Genomic DNA, 16,827 nt, shown 5'->3' on the forward strand with positions numbered 1-16,827 from the left:
ATTGCATTTTCGATCTCACATTAGCTTTTATGACACTATTGGTTAAAGGGATAGTTCACCCAAAAATGTAAGTTCTTGCATGATTTACTCATCCACCTGGCATTCTGCTGCAGAACACAAATGAAGATTTCTGGAAGAATATTTTAGTCCATCCCATGCAAGTGAATGGGTGCCAAAATTTTGAAGCTACAAAATCCATATAAAAGGAGCATAATAGTAATCCAAGTGGTTAAATCCATGTTTTCAGATGTGATTATGATAGGTGTGGGTGAGAAACAGATCAATATTCTTCTCCCTGCCCAGTAGACTGCAATATGCATGAAAAATGTGAATCACCAAAAACAGGAGAAAGTTAAAGTGAAGGAAAAAGGACTTAAATATTGATCGGTTTCTCACCCACACGTATCATATAGCTTCAGAAGACATTGATTTAACCACCAGAGTTGTCTGGAATACTTTTATATTGCCCTAAAGTGGATTTTGGAGCTTCAAAATGTTGGCACCCATTCACTTGCATTGTATGGACCTACAGAGCTGAGATATTCTTCTAAACATTTTTGTTATTTTTGTGTTCTGCTGAAGAAAGAAAGTCATACAAATCTGGGATGAGGGTGATTTTTGTGTGAACTAACCCTTTAAGGTTTAAGGTAGGGAGGTAGGTTTTGTTGATTTGAAACTCGATAGAACTTAAAAACTTCATCTGTTTTGGCAAAATCTGAGCTTGCTTTAAGTGCTGCACATTTCACCTGAACTGTTGCAATACAGTAAAATGAACCAAGTAATGTATTTTGCAAAAATGTCACAACAGTCACATCATTTCAATTGAGAAGCTAAAATGTAACCAATGGAAGCTGGTTGTGGCTTTGTGCAAAAGGGTAACTTCTTTACCGAGCAGATAAGCACTGCAAGGTGAATGGATTAAGATTTAGGTTTAAATAAATAGTGGATTAAGGGTGACTTTTCAGTGTGAACCTCTGAGCACAATCTAAATTAATGCCAATCTGACTGACAGATGTGTTGGCCAGTTTCTTATCCTCATCTCAGCAGGATGTCACAGAATGTGAAATAATCCCCCGAAATCACGGAAGCTCTGGCAGGCCTGGAATTGCGTTCCCTTGAACTGTCTTTTCAGTGAGAGGATGGGCAAAGTTTAGCGTGTGCATGTGTGTGTGTGTGAGCATGTGAATCTTTCTATCACTGATTGAAAAATCACGTTAGACAGAGGTCAGTGGGTTTATCCCAATACTGATGCAGTACAAGATTGAAGAAGGACCATGTTCATTTCATGCATTTGTAAAACAGATATGCTGCAGTGGAGGTTACAGATATTCCAATCCTTTAATGAGTCAAATGAAAGAGAAAATGTGGAAAGCTATGCTCTAGCCAGTGCCCGAATTGATTCCAGTCTTATGGGGGGTCTCCACCAAGGGGCAAGTATTCGATTTCTGAGGCCCCAATCAATTATCCGACCAACCCGGGGGCCCCATTTTGAAAATGTTTGCTTAAAACATTACATAACAGTTTTTTTGAAATCATAATTTTAAATTCATCCTATCAGTCGTTGTGGCACAAGCACTTGTCCACGCAACAGCCAGCGAACTGAGGAAGGAAAGATGCGTCTAATCATATTGTAATGCATTCTGTCGTTGAAAAGCAATAGTGGTGCAAGAAGGAAGTAGGCTACATGAATTATAAATTATTATTCTGTCAGTACAGTATCAGCAGCAGTACAGTGCAAGCTATGATAATTATTGCCCTTTGATGTGAAGCATCAATCATATTTAGTTTCTCATAAGTTATGGGGTATTCTGTGCAATTGAACAAACAAGCCGTGTTGTCTGCATGACTACGGGTTATTTATTCAGACTCCTGGGAAAATTCCAATATGGTTAAAAGGCACACTCATTCATTGAGGCCAAACTAACTGCCTTTGCATTTGCATATCAACAGCATCCAATTCTGTGTATGAATTCCAAATGCCAAAGTAATGTTCACAGTCTTGCACAACCAGACAGAGTGTCGCATGAAATGCTTTTGCATCTAGGACTCGGGATCCATTTCCCTCTGCACTGGCCTTGTTTTCTTGCTGTTCTGGTAATTGCAATTTATGTGACGGAGTGATTCTGTCTGGTCATATATTTTGAATAAATAAAATAAAGCCTACATTTAGTACCACTAAGATTTTTGTTGCACTGTATCATTCATTTTCAGGAAATTGAAGCATGTTTACCCACCAATTCTCATATACCGTAACACATCTGGATATTGTCCTTTTACTTTTCCATAGATTTTTCAGTGATGATTATCATTACTGTAACAGTCACCTTTTACTGTATATATAATGCTTGGCTTGCCTTAGCAAGCACCATTAATAAGAGTCAATTTCAGAGTTATCATCATCTAAACTATCCCAAGCAAAAAACACTTTACAGAAATTGCTTTCAATGCCCTTGAGGCCAATCTGAATCAATGAAGTGGAACAAAGGGATAGTTTGCAAGATTCCATTGAACACAAAGAAGAGGTTCTCTGAAGTTGCAATCATTATATACTCAGACATCAGTAGCATGTATTCAGATGTATTCTGGGATATTTAATTCTGGCTATTTAGGGCATCTTCTGTAAACTCTCATCAATGAATAAATCACTAGAAATCCTAATGCAAAAAGAATTAGCTGCACAATAACTCAAGTTCTGATTTAGTGCTGCTAATATGCTTGAAGTTGAGCGTTGCTGGAGGTAAAAGGGACAGTTGAAAATCCTGTCATTATTTACTCACCCTATGAACTTCTTTCTTCCATGGAACACAATTTTTTTTTAACATCTACATGCACTGATGGAAGAAAGTCAATCAGATTTTAAACACAAGGGTGAGTAAATGATGACAGAATGCTCATATCTTGGCGAACTATCCCTTTAAGGATTGATTCACATTTTGTAACATATAAATATAATTACTTTAGATTGTATTCTCCTGGCAGTAATTGGATACCCCTTTCATCTCCCACAATGTGCATTTTATTTGGCTCCCTAAACAAAATTAATCAGTCACTGGTCGCAAAACAATAAGCAAAACGAACCATTTTAAATTCAAACCCTCGTGTTCTCAGCAAAGAAATTCTATTTATTGTTCAAATGAAGTTTGTCGAGGATTACAGCAGAACACACATGATTGAACAGCTGCCTTTATCACATAACACAGTACAGACAAGAATGAGGTCAAAACTAGTATGGATATTGATTTTAAATTAGTTTAAAAAAAACGAATCTCTATGGCTCCCGGGTGGTGTGTATAGCTAATCCTTGTGGCTGAGAAGGCTTAGAAATAAACATAAAAAAAGGCCAGGAAAGGGTTTTAATGTAAATAAATGATGACATTTTACCAGGATTGTGCCAAATGCCACTCTAAGCAAATCATGGAATATCACTCCTTTTTCTCTAGTCAATTTAAAAATTGATAACATCCACTCAGAGCAATAAGAACAAAATAAAAAGGAGGAGGTTGGAAAACTTTGACAGGCAAACACAATTTGAGAGATCTAGGAGAAGACAGAATGCAGATCTCTTCTTGGAGGTCAGAAATGTAACACCTAAACTTAAATGAGAAATATGGGAGGAAGAGATTGATTTTAAAAAGGGAAAAGGTATACGAACTAAAAAGAGTTAACGGTCAAGTCTAGTTTGTATAGTCAACTATTTTTTCCTGTGCTCTTCCAACCATGAGGACTATAGGAAAAGTATGGAAAACCAGTAAGAAACATCCCCCTGTATAGTTGTATCCGAGTTTTGTTTAAGTAGCCTGTTAAGGAAGCATTTATAATTGATTCCATGTCTCTATATAAATATAATTCTGTATATAGATATAGATATATATGTCTTTATACTGTTTTTAAAAATAAATCTATTTAAACACAGTTGGGTGTTGTTCTACATTTGATTTGCTTTCCAGTTAAATCATAAAAACGCTCCTCATGCTCAATTCAAAAACTTCTAATTTGAAAGCCAGATGGACTGATATTAACCTTTCAGTCTAACGTGGACATAACATTCGACAAAACCTACACATCTGGTATTATTCTCTTTCAAAGAGCCTAATCAATTTCAACTGTAAATTTAGCAAGAGGAGCAAAGTGGCATCGGCATATTTTTTGTGTGTGCAATCCACTTCCCAATTTTGATGCACACAATTTAGTACATACATTCATCCCTACATCCGATCTGAGTGATTTGCTCTATCCTGACAAGAAACAGGAGGAAAACAAAATAAAATGCACCCAAACTTTTTACTCAACGGTGTGGTGGAATATTGTTTCATAGCACCATTTGAACTGTATTCTGTGTCAACAAGCTGAATAACCTTTTATACTGATTGATCTGTGTCTTTTATATACACACACACATTTTCAAAGAACACTTCCTGAATGAACTAACTATGAGATTCACACCATGTCATTCGGATGATGCTGGCTTGCTCTCCATCATATGGTACAACACCAAAAACACTTATAGCAGAGATATCATCATAGCTTGATACACTAACACTAAATGTCCCGGTTTACTCATTTGTGAGCAGTCTTTGAGTTAAAAGGGTAACTCTATACTGCTTTTTAAACAGGGTTCTCTTACATATACATGACAGTGTTTCACAGTCAAACATCTTTTATTCGCCATGGTTTGAGCATTAGGGTTCGTTTCGTTTCATGCATGTGAATCTTTCGCTGAGGGGTCGCCCGAGTAACGGAACACCCGACCGCCGGGTCAGTCGTCATCCAAGTCGTCCCCCTCCGACTCCTCGCCTCCTCTCCGGTCATACGCTTTATCTCTATGCCGCTCCTGGATCTCCTTCATCTCCTCGGCGTAGCGGCAGAACGCCCCCCCGAACTTGCTCCAAGCTTTGAAGGGAATCGTGATAGAGTTTCTGTAACTGGGTTTCACCTCGCTCACCCGCAGAAACACGCCGTACTTGTTGGAGCCCACGTCGAAGAAGAACCGCTTCGAGTCCACCATGATTGACGTGCCCTCGGGAAGCTCCCCGTAACCCCCGGCGCAGCCACCCCCAACCAGCTCCTCGTCGTCCCCGCCGTAGTCATCGATGAGCTTGGCCAAGGCGTCGCGGAACTCGATGAGACCCTGAGCAGGAAGGGCAATGGTTTGCCCGGATTGCATGCCACCCCCAGGCACACCTCCTCCCCCCCCGACGCCAAACCCACCAGGCCCACGGTTGACAGTCTGACGGATCCGAAGGAACCTCCCCCGCTGGTTCTCCTTCAAATCGAGGTAATATTTGCGGTTTTCCCTCACTAGAAACTCGCTCTTCAAGGCCCGTCTAGGCCCGCCGTCCTCGCCGCCGGAGGACTGGGCGATCTGCTCCGGGGTGCTGGGCCCGAGTTGGGCGTAGTGCTCAATAAAGTCACCCAGGTACTCCCGAAACTCCGCCGCGACTGACATGGAAATTGTCAGCCGACTTTTGGAGCCCCCAGCGCCGACCTCGGCGATCTTGATGAACCTGCCCTTCGAATTTTGCTTCACGTCCAGGTAGAAGCGTTTATTTTGGATGTCAAGGCGCTTGGACGCCAGCTCCTGGGTCTCCTGATCCCTCTGGAAAGGCTGGAAGCCGCTTCCTCCACCCCCTCCTCCTCCGCCACCGCTGCTTCCACCGCGCTCACTCCCACTATCCCCATCCGCCATCTTCACCATCACCCAGAGCTAAGTTGTTTTTTTCCCCACCCGTATTTCGACAGCCTCCGCCTCCTGGCCTCCTGGAACGTTGTATGATTGGGCCATTGTTGTAGCCACGTCACTAATTTGACGACGTCTTGTGATTGGTCGCTAGAGATGTCACTCACACACGCTTTCTCTACAACAGCACCGTTGAAAAAGGCGCTGCTCAGTGCTCACAAGGGGATCCGTCAAGCAACATATTTTTTTCTCCTGCCAGCGCAGTCAGCCATCCACATTCAAAATAGTAATCTAAAAGGTATTTCTGTGCTAGATCACATGCTATCTACATCATCATAATTATTATTAATATCCCCATGCCTGTCGTCTTGTTTTAAAGAATAGATTAAAAACACTGATCTAGGCCGGCTATCAGTGATTAAAACCTTTTTAGTGTGTCTTGATTGACTTATTCCTATACTTTCTAATTTATAAACATCTTCTTATTTATAAAATGTTACATTTGCAAGTATTTTTCCCCCACCCATACTTTTGAACTATTAACAATACATTTATAATAAGTATCAAAATCATATCAATGATTGACAGGCGTCCGGTGTACCGGAATGGATTTTTTTTTTTTTAACAAAGAAAAAAATAAAAGAAATGTTGTCCCAATTACTGTTGTCATTACATCATGAAAGCATTTCAGAAAACAATGTTTGAACTGAAGTTAGAAAGTCACACTCAAATTTTGACAGAAGGCGTGCGGTGTCCTGCGGGCCGTTCGCCGGCGGGATGTTTTTGCTCTGCTTCTATACCAGCTCACGCGAAAACGATCGACAGACGGTCGGATGGCGAAATTAAGGAACACTTATGACTAATTTTAGCTCTTCTTGCTAACGTGATTTTCGTGTTGGTCTTACCTTTAAATGCTTCTTTAAATTATATGTCGGGTCCTTGGAAAATTACAGCATCTTCACAGCTGGAAGGTAGCCTAAATTGCACTGAACTGTAATGGTGTTTCCATTTTCTCCATTGAAGAGACAAGAATGTCGAAATTTCCCCCAAAATTATAACAGTCCTCTATTGGCCATTGTGATGAAACAGCCCTTTTAATGGTTTGACAAGGTTTGCCTCCAGAGCACAGTGTGTTGATGCGAGACAGGTGTTATTTACACATGCGACAGTGGCGCTATTCACATAATTTTATTTGAGGAGGATCTATTTTTTTTAATTTTTATATATTGAAAATTGTAATCTTGCTAGTACCTAATCCCAATTTTTACCATATCTAACTGTAATCTGAATATGTTTTTTTTTTAACTGTAACAGATTACGGTTAGGCTACACTTTTTATATCCTGATTACTTAACACATTACAAGTATAGGCCTACCTTTACTCCGCAAGCATGCTAACTTACCGCACTAAAATGGCATTGCACCATTTTCTACTCTTTTAAATGAACAAATAACAATTTATAATTGCATTTAAAAAAAAATTGTAAATGCAATTTATTTTTATTTTTACATATTTCAAATATATATATATATATATATATATATATATATATATATATATATATATATATATATATATATATATATTTTATTTATTTTATTTATTTATTTATTTATTTATTTGAACGATATCTCGTTGATTTTATCTCGGATGATTTTAAAGGTGCCCTCAGTAACTTCATCTTACAGTGACACTTAGTGGTGTGGATGCAGCATCATTCAAAATCAATAGTTTTCAGTTACAAATGCCACTGTAGAAATTCACTATTTACAGTTGGCAATGATGAATATAACCGTGGGTGAAAGTGTCCAATGACAAGATTGTTACTGAGATTACACAAGCAGTATTCAGCTGGTCATGTGATTCTAAAATGGCAGCCCTCATAAGGGCGCCCCTGCCCCATGTAGAATAAAAAAAGCTTTTATTAGGTTACTGATATTACATCCTCATCTCAAGTGAGTGGTCATGATTGTAAACATATGTTTAAAAATTATAAATAATTTCTTTAGGAGTAAAACTTTTTTAATGGGGAAAAAATACTGACTTTTTACTGACTGAGGACTGCGTTGTCCTTTTGCATATCGCGGCGCCATTTTGTTGTTCGTTATGCATAACGCGGCGGCTCATTTTAGCTTATCGCGGCCCATTCGGCACATTTTGGTTCTCCCGATGGCCAGTCCGCCCCTGATCGGCCCCAAAATGCATCGGCCCACCGGGAAAATGCCTGGTATGCCAGATTTCCAGTCCAGCCCTGTGTATGTGGAAGGTAGGGGTACAGTTATTTAATTAAATATGTGAATTTGCATATGTACATGAGATATGTATTTACATTATTGCACTATGGGGGAGTCCTTAATTGTTCATGAGGAAAATGGCCTGAGGGTAAAAACTGTTCTTGTGCCTGAATGTCCTGGCGCTCAGTGATCTGTAGCGCCGTCCAGAGGGCAACACAATTTCGGATGGCCTATATATTTTTTCATAAATTACAAACCGAACCCTACTTAAAAAAACTCAGCTGTCCTGACCCCTTCGGTTTCTATTGTGAACTGCTCCAAGAGCGCTGACAACAGCGTATTCGCGTGTGTACCCAGAACAACATGTCACCCCTCAAGCATTTTTCGCGGAGCTTTCCTACTGGGGAGGGGGCCACCCTAACACCCGGGGCCCCACGCAATTGCGTGGTTTGCGTGGTGGGTAAAACCGCTATGCTAACACTGGCAGAGTTATAAAAACATCCACATGAGCTGGTTCATAATTTGCAACAATAAAAACATTGCAAATGTATACATTAGCTGATTAACTTACAGTGTAAGGCTAGTCGAGTGCCATTGTCAGTTTGTTCATTCCTGTTGCGTGTCCTCAACCTGGCAATCCCGGTGAGCTTCGAGTCTGGGGAGGAGGGAGTGGGGGAGACAACTCTCTCTGATATTTGGAATTTGAACAAATTTAAATGCTTGATGTCAATGTTACATATTGCTCCTTTAATTGTGTTGATCAGTTTTAATAGAAATTTGGTTTTATGTATTTTTTTTTTATAATTCATCTTTGTATAGAAATACAACCATCCTTATTATTTGCATAAAATGCATGCAAAGCATAACAGTTTTGTGATTTTAGGTAAATTACAATTCTCAGTTATATGTCCTCTAAATATCTGTAAATCGAGAAAAATTCAGTAGGCTCGTTGTCAATGTCAAGTCCCGCCTACCTGTTATCCGTGCAAACATCATTTATCGATGGGGGATGGTAGAAGCAAATACATGCAGAAATCTTATTGGCCTTCCCGAAATTCGAACCAACAACGCCCGACATGATTGGCTGAAGGTGTAGCTCGGTATGCCTCGGTCTTTCTGTACTGAAGGGGGTTTATTGTTCCTCCAAGTCAAGAGGCGAAATAGATTTTAGCCAGACCTCCTCGGATCCCATTCAAAACAATACTTCGCTGTAATGGTATGCTATTTTCAAAAATGTGTTTACATATTTTATTCGGTTAAATCAAATGTTCTCCGTTTGGTCTACAGCTCATTTTCAGCCATTTCTAGAGAATTCATCGCGAGCTAAAAAGCTAACATTGGCGCGTGCTAAGACACTATTTAGTTGCACTTGAATTAAACGCGACGTCTGATATTCTCTTTTAATTGGCTTTCTGTAAGTTGAAACTGTCTTTGTTATATTTTTAACGGCTTTGTTCACACACGTAGCGTACATTTTGTGTAATATATCCTAGCAGGATCGGAAAGCTAGCTAAACGACACCGTCCACCAGCGACAGTATGGAGCTCACGCTGAACGCCTTATGTACACTTAATTCATTTTCTTGTTATTCTTAGGCCAAGCTTGCAACAGGCAATCGCTTTGAATTGTATGTTGCATTTTCTATGTGCATTTGTTGAAACACGGATGAACATATACATTACTGCGAAAATGTAGTATTTTGATATCACGTGAGCGGGAGTTTTGGGGGGCTTTACGTGCTGTTAATTGACTCATTGGTATCTAATAAGGTGGAATATGGTACGGGTCAAAGTTTTTAGGACACCGTTAATTCATAAGTGAGGAGAAAAGCATCCCAGTCCTTATGAATATGTTTCAATCGTTTGCGCTCGGCGGGAAACTGTACAAGTTCCGCCAAACGTAGAGCGTTTCCCTAAATCTGAATGTTTTTACTGTTATAAAGCTTCAAAATTACGGACAGTTATTCGCCATGAGTAATGCATTAGTAATAAATGTCTCAATGAAATGCTAATTTCGACGTGCATTGTAATAAGATTGTTAGAATGCTTGCTGGAAGTTGATAATATTGCTTATGCTACCAACACATTATTATTCATTCAAAAAATTGTAATTTTCAATCCAGTTTTAGTTTCTTGTATTGCTAATGTATATTAACAATACTAATGGAGTTACGGTTCAACCAAAATTCCCAATTATATTAAGCTAACACTGCCATTGATTGTGCCATTTCATTTTTGCCTCTTAAAAATGGATTTGAATGTACATGCATTCTTTTACAGGCAGGAGGCAAGGCAGGTAAGGACAGTGGCAAGGCCAAGGCAAAAGCAGTGTCTCGCTCCCAAAGAGCTGGACTTCAGGTATGCATTGTTTTCTTTCTTTGCTTCAATTGCAGCACTAGGTTTCTGTTCAAATATGCATGTTTACATGTCCATTTGTTTTAAAGGAATAGGTTAGCCAAAAATTAAAATTCTCATTTACTCTCCATCATGCCATCCCAGATGTGTATGACTTTCTTCTGCAGAACACAAGATTTTTTTTCCAAGGATATCTCTGCTCTTTGGTCCATACAATGCAAGTGAATGGTGACCAAAACTTTGACTCTCCAAAAAGCACAAAGGTATCTTAAAAGTAATCCATATGACTCCAGTGGTTTAATCCATGTCTATTGAAGTGATACAATCGGTTTTGGGTGAGAACAGACCAAAAAATATATATATTTTTTTTATAAATCTTGACTTATGCGGTCTTCTTGACGATCATCATTTATAGCTCGATTACTTCCGATCACCATCTAGTGCTCTTTGCATGCGTCAAGCGCTAGGAAGTGTAATCATGCTTGAAATCATGATCGTGCCTATAGCCTGCAATGGCAAGATGTATGGTGAAAAAGGTGTAATTATTTGGTCTGTTCTCACCCAAAACCGATTTGACTGCTCCAGAAGACCACTGGAGTCTTGTGGATTGTTTATGCTGCCTTTATGTGCTTTTTGGAGCTTAATAGTTTAGGCAACCACTTACTTAGATCTGAGATATGCTTCTAAGAACATTTTGCAAAAGAAAGTCATACACATCTGGGATGGCATAAGGGTGAGTAATTGATGTGAGAGAATTACAATTTTTGTCTAATCTATTCCTGTAACACCCTTCAGATAGATGGACAGAAAAGAGTAATTTGTTGGGTTGCAGTTATTTCAGTCACTTATCTTATATATGTATATAACTGTCTTTCTGATTGCACTGCTGCTGTAATTTTTAAGGAGATGGTTATATGAAATGTGTGTGTGTATATATACACACACACACAAAATATATATTTTATGTGTAAAGTTTGTTTTGATAAACTTTGAGCTAGTGCATGCATTGTAAGGATTTGTAAAATATTTCTACTCTCCAATTGCAGTTTCCAGTGGGACGTATCCACAGGCACTTAAAGACCCGAACTACAAGCCATGGTCGTGTTGGAGCAACAGCAGCTGTGTACAGTGCAGCCATCCTTGAATATCTCACAGCTGAAGTAAGACTACACACTCCTCACCTGTTGTGTTGACTTTGAATATAACAAAGCAAATGAGTGCTGTTTTTCAAAAGCTGTGAAATGAGTCTCATTATAATCTTGTTGTAGGTTTTGGAGTTGGCAGGAAATGCCTCAAAAGATTTGAAGGTGAAGCGTATCACTCCTCGCCATTTACAGCTGGCAATTCGTGGAGACGAGGAGTTGGACTCCCTCATCAAGGCAACGATTGCTGGTGGAGGTACGTTGACATTTTTGATTCTTTTATGTATTTGTCTGTTGCACGTGTAAACATCTTTGCTGATGAGGGTTTGAGCATTTAAGTGTGTTGATGTGTTCTTACAGGTGTGATTCCTCATATCCACAAGTCCCTGATTGGTAAGAAGGGCCAGCAGAAGACTGCATAGTCCCATTGGGATTGCAATGGTGACATGGACTCAAGGACTTGCATTTGGAATGTGTGACCAGATCGGCTTGTGTTCATCCATTTATCCGTTCTCCTTTTTTAAAAAGTTAATATTAATGTTATACTAGCTAACCACAAGTGATTTGTTAGTTTTGTGTTAATGTTATATCGCCATAACTAGAATGGCCCATCCATATGTCAGGTATTTTAGAGAGAGACCAACAGTAATTGTCTGATCTTTCCTGCTCTGAAAGTGAAATTGTTTGTTGAATTGGCCAGAGCTATGGAGCTGTTTTATACTGAAAAAATGGAAATGATAAAAACATTTTATACAAAGACTTGTTTTATTTGCATTTTGTCTCCAATGGTTTCCTGTCTTTGACATAATTTTTTTCAAAAGTGGTAAATTGTCTGCACTTATAATAGCGCCTTACACTGTGACTCATTCACACACCAATGATGGAAGAGCTGCCATGTAAGGCATATAGCTAGCCTGCCATTGGGAGCAACTTGGGGTTCAGTGTCTTGCCCAAGGACACTTCGGCATGTGGAGTTGTGTGGGCCAGGAATCGAACCACCAACCCTGCGATTAGTGGACAACCCGCTCTACCAACTGATCCACAGCCGCCCCAAAATTGTTGCTCTACATTGTTCAATCTGCAAACCAAAGTATTATCAATACCGAAACCTTTTGTGTACATAAAATGTTTCTTTAAAATAGAGTGGTGGTTATTGTACATAAAATGTTATGTTTAGTAATAAATCTACAGCACTATATATTTTATAGTAAGAATAGATGGTAGGTATTACATAGCGCATGAATCAAAGGATTTATTAATGGAGCAATTTAAGCAAGGCCCACGTTTTAAGTGATTTTAACATGGAAGGGCAACAGCATTATAAAAGAAACCCCAATTTCAATAGTTAAATTGATTGAAGAAATTATTCCAGCTTTTTGCCTTTGTCAAACTGCCATTTATAGGCTAAATGGTTAAATAAAATTGTAATTGCCATAAGAAACTATTAAAGTTAAGCATATTTATTTACAAGTATCTGTTTTATCATTAAAGGGTAATGTTAAATATTTTATAAGTCAGACCTGTCAAACTAAATGAATTAAAAATTCAGATGTCCATGTAGTTGTAAAATCCTGCCCAGTTGGTGATATGCAAAAAGATAAAAAACAAAATGAGTTGAATGGATTACATTTATGCTGCCTTTATGTGCTTTTTTGGGGCTTCAAAGTATTTTTTTTCGTTTCTAAAAATCGTCGTTTGTGTTCAGCAGAAGAAAGTCATTCACATCTGTGATGGCATGAGGGTGAGTAAATGAGAGAATGTTAATTTAGTGTAAATGAATGGGTGCAGAGAGAGTGTGACTGCGAATGCTACGACTCCGGAGATTTGACAGAGGATGGAATCCAACACTAGTTTAATCACGATATCATGAACATTTATTTTCTTTTCAGAACATTTCTGTTCGTTTAGAACAATTTGGGCAAAAACAGCAACCGTCACAAAGAAAAGTCACTAGGTGGCAGAAAAGACCACAAATGGAAGCGTGCAGACAGCCGGCTATAATTTATCTGTGAGAAACGTTTATTGACGTTAGTGTGCAGAAGTGTTTGTGCAGCGCAATTAATTTGAGGAAATATCCAAGTCCAGTGGCACAACGGTGATATAATACAAAATGCTCCATATCCTACACATCATCTGACGTGCACGAGTATTCAAAAAGGCATTTATGAATACATTTAGTTTGGTATTATGTTTCTATTTTTTCTGTATTTTGATGCTTATTTTCAGTCTGTGTGCTATATGCCTTGTGTTAGTTAAATAGTTTAACACACCTTTTCCCCCCTCAAGCGGATTGGTGATCAATAACGTTAGAGCTGTAGCGCCTACTAAACAGTAAATCTCACAAGCAGTGCCCTGCCATTAATTTAATCTATCACAATCTCACTGCGCGCGCGCACACACACACACACACACACACACACACGCGCGCGCGCAAACTGATTGATGGTAAAAGGCAAAATCAACAAGAATGCAATTAGTATAAAATCAGAATGTCTGCTCTGGGCTTTCTGTATTCCCGTAGGCTCTTGAGAATGTGTATAGATATTGTCAATAATTCATGTCCTATAGCCTAGAAGGTGGAAACGTCATTTTTTATTTGATCTGGTTCTTTCACATTTTAGGTGAGAAAATATGATAAAGGAAGCATTTGTAGCATCCATACATATGTTAAATGCATGAGATTTGGTAGCAGTCACTAGAACTTTAATGATTGGTTTCAAATACCCAATCAAGAACAGCAGTAGTGTGGAATGGAGGCATATTGGACTTTATGTAGCTTGTCAGGGTGTACTGGCCATGCAGTTTTCTTGTGTGTGTTAGAACTCACTGTTCTGCTGTGTCATACTGTCGTAGTTATGCAGTCGATACATGTTTGAATGTGTGTGCAGGATAGTGTGAACTGCAAGATCAAACCGTTTTCACAACTACAGGCTTTTGGGTATGGGATATCTGCAATGCAGAAGACTATAGCAGAGAGAGAGAGAGAGAGAGAGAGAGAGAGAGAGAGAGAGAGAGAGAGAGAGAGAGAGAGAGAGAGAGAGAGAGAGAGAGAGAGAGAGAGAGAGGTTAAGTTACAACAATATTGAGGTTAAGTTACAACAATATTGTTGGCCAATCACACAATAACTATGCTGTTTTCCTGCTTTTATTTAATATTTTATGTTTATTCATGCAGACATCTAAACATAATGAAGGAAAATGTTTGAGAAATACTCCAAAAGACTCTGAATGTATAATTATAGCCAAAATGCATTACTCATTCCTTGTCCCAACTTACTACACTCTTTTAATAATTAAACTGATTATCTATTTCTGGAGACATGGAGTAGAGAAAGGACACTTTGAGCCTAAAATATTTACCTGTTTGTTTGGGTATAAATGACTATCAATTGATTAAATAAAATAATAAATAATAATATAAAAATAATACAATTTATTTCAAGATATGCCAATTAATTCACTGAATTAAATGCAATTAATTGCAAATATCAATATTTATAAAAATAATTCAGTATATAGGCTACTGATTAATACATTATAAATACATAACACACACATTCTGCATATGTGAATATGTGAAGTTGTTAACAAACTTCCCCCAACTACAGGACACTAATGTTTCAGTGTCATTTCTTAATTATTGTGTCATTGTCATTCTCTTTGGGCAAAATCAGAGAAACACAAATGCAAATACCTAAAGTCATCCACAGTGACAGATTGAGGGAACCAGAAGCGTCCGCTGTCCACAGATCTGTGACGGGTAGATATGCCATCGGAAGTGTGGTTGTTTGGGAGATAAATATTTGATGTGGTCTGTGTCTGGTTTCCTTCACATGCAGTAATAAAACTATAAATTGTTGTTAGGCCAAAGCAAGCAGCCATCATCCTTTTCAAGACATGCTACTGTAAATGTCCTCCCTGATTATCTTTCCACTCAATGTGTATTAATAGTAACGATCCGACAGGACAGACCTTGTTCTGGCTCTTTCATTTCCTTATTTTCAGATCGTCACATGTTTTGAGATTTGAGATCATCCCACCAAGTTTCCTGATCTCAATGATTTAAAGCCTCTGACATTTTAGGGAAGAAAAATAATAATGACAAAAACAGTACAAATAAAATAGGATTTCAGCACCTTTGGTGCTTGGTGCCCACATTATATGATGCAAAATTCAAAAAGGAAATATAAGCCTATGTTTTGTACTAACTCAAGAGCAACATGCTTTGCTGATCCTCAAAAAAAGATGTGTAGTGATTTTGACACTATTGTTTTAATGTGGATATATAAAGGTACATTTCTTCAACAATATTTGTTCTTCAGACCTTTGGACAAGAAAACCTAGCATGGGTCATGTGACCCATATTTTGTTTTCCACCATTGCAAATGGGTGAAGTTTAACAATTTACGAATAGAGCCACTGAAAGCCCCATATCTCTGGGATTTAACCAAGGACTTAAATATGAATATAAAAAACATTTTTTTTCTGAACCAGAATCTAAAATTATTAAGATATCTTTAATATGTCTTGAGCTATAGGCATTCCAACTTTATGGGGAATTTGGAATGGGTGTTTTTCCCATTTTTGGACTCACGCCATTAGTATGTAATGCAACAAGGGGTACTTAAGTCAGTTGGTTTTAGTAATAGACCTACTTATCTATGTGTAATGATGCTGCCAATTCCACCATTCTAAGATTATTTATTTATCTGTAGTTTTGCTTTAAAATCAAAGGCAAAAAATGTCATTTTAAACAACCCTCTGCAAAATTATTTAATCCAAAAGTGTAAGTGTCCAATCATGAGATGTTTACTGAGATTAAGTGAGTAGTATTCAGCTGGTCATGTGATTCTAAAATGGCAGTCCCCATGAGGGCACCCCTGCCCATGTAGAACAAAACAGCTTTTATAAGGTTACTGATATAACTAGTCTTCATCTCATGTGAGTGGTCATGATTTTATACATAATGTTTCAAATTTACAATTAATTTCTTTGGGAGAAATCCTCTTTTATTGGAAAAAAATTACTATGCACCTTTAAATTTTTTTTAGTTTTTTTGTTTTGTTTACCTTTTGTCAGAAAATGTATAAATAAAAAAAGAAATTCAGCCAAGGAAGTTTCTGAAATTTGGTTGATTTGACATGGAAGTTTCTAGTCTGTGTTGGAGAAGCTGTCTTGAACATGTAGCTTGACAAGCTACAAGCAACACATGATTTATAGTTAGACTACAGTTAAATAACTGGTTTGATAAATTAGATAATTAGCTTCTCTTTGAGCTGCTAAAAAACTAACTATTGAGGATACAATTTTTTAACAGTTTTTGTAGGTAGCTTGTAATTTAGTTAACCACTCTATCAAAAGAGAAGCTAATTATGAGCAACTTGTTACTCTATTACTTGTAGGGAAATATGACTTGCAT

At 38.1% G+C, this 16,827-nt stretch overlaps 2 protein-coding genes across 2 annotated transcripts; one reads left to right on the forward strand and one right to left on the reverse strand.

Moving 5' to 3' along the window:
* Positions 1-3,077: 3,077 nt before the first annotated feature.
* On the reverse strand, positions 3,078-5,958 carry LOC127639007 (transcriptional activator protein Pur-beta-like). Its single transcript, XM_052120809.1, has one exon. It carries the CDS (start codon positions 5,693-5,695, stop codon positions 4,757-4,759), a length of 939 nt encoding a protein of 312 aa, XP_051976769.1. The 5' UTR covers positions 5,696-5,958; the 3' UTR covers positions 3,078-4,756.
* Positions 5,959-8,979: 3,021 nt separating this feature from the next.
* On the forward strand, positions 8,980-12,163 carry LOC127640996 (histone H2A.V). The gene is made up of 5 exons (XM_052123735.1): positions 8,980-9,128; positions 10,192-10,269; positions 11,313-11,426; positions 11,535-11,664; positions 11,769-12,163. The coding sequence occupies exons 1-5, from the start codon at positions 9,126-9,128 to the stop codon at positions 11,828-11,830; spliced, it is 387 nt and encodes a 128-aa protein (XP_051979695.1). The 5' UTR covers positions 8,980-9,125; the 3' UTR covers positions 11,831-12,163.
* The last annotated feature ends 4,664 nt before the right edge of the window (positions 12,164-16,827 follow it).

The sequence above is a fragment of the Xyrauchen texanus genome, chromosome 4, assembly GCF_025860055.1.
Source record: "Xyrauchen texanus isolate HMW12.3.18 chromosome 4, RBS_HiC_50CHRs, whole genome shotgun sequence".
Lineage (NCBI taxonomy): Eukaryota > Metazoa > Chordata > Actinopteri > Cypriniformes > Catostomidae > Xyrauchen > Xyrauchen texanus.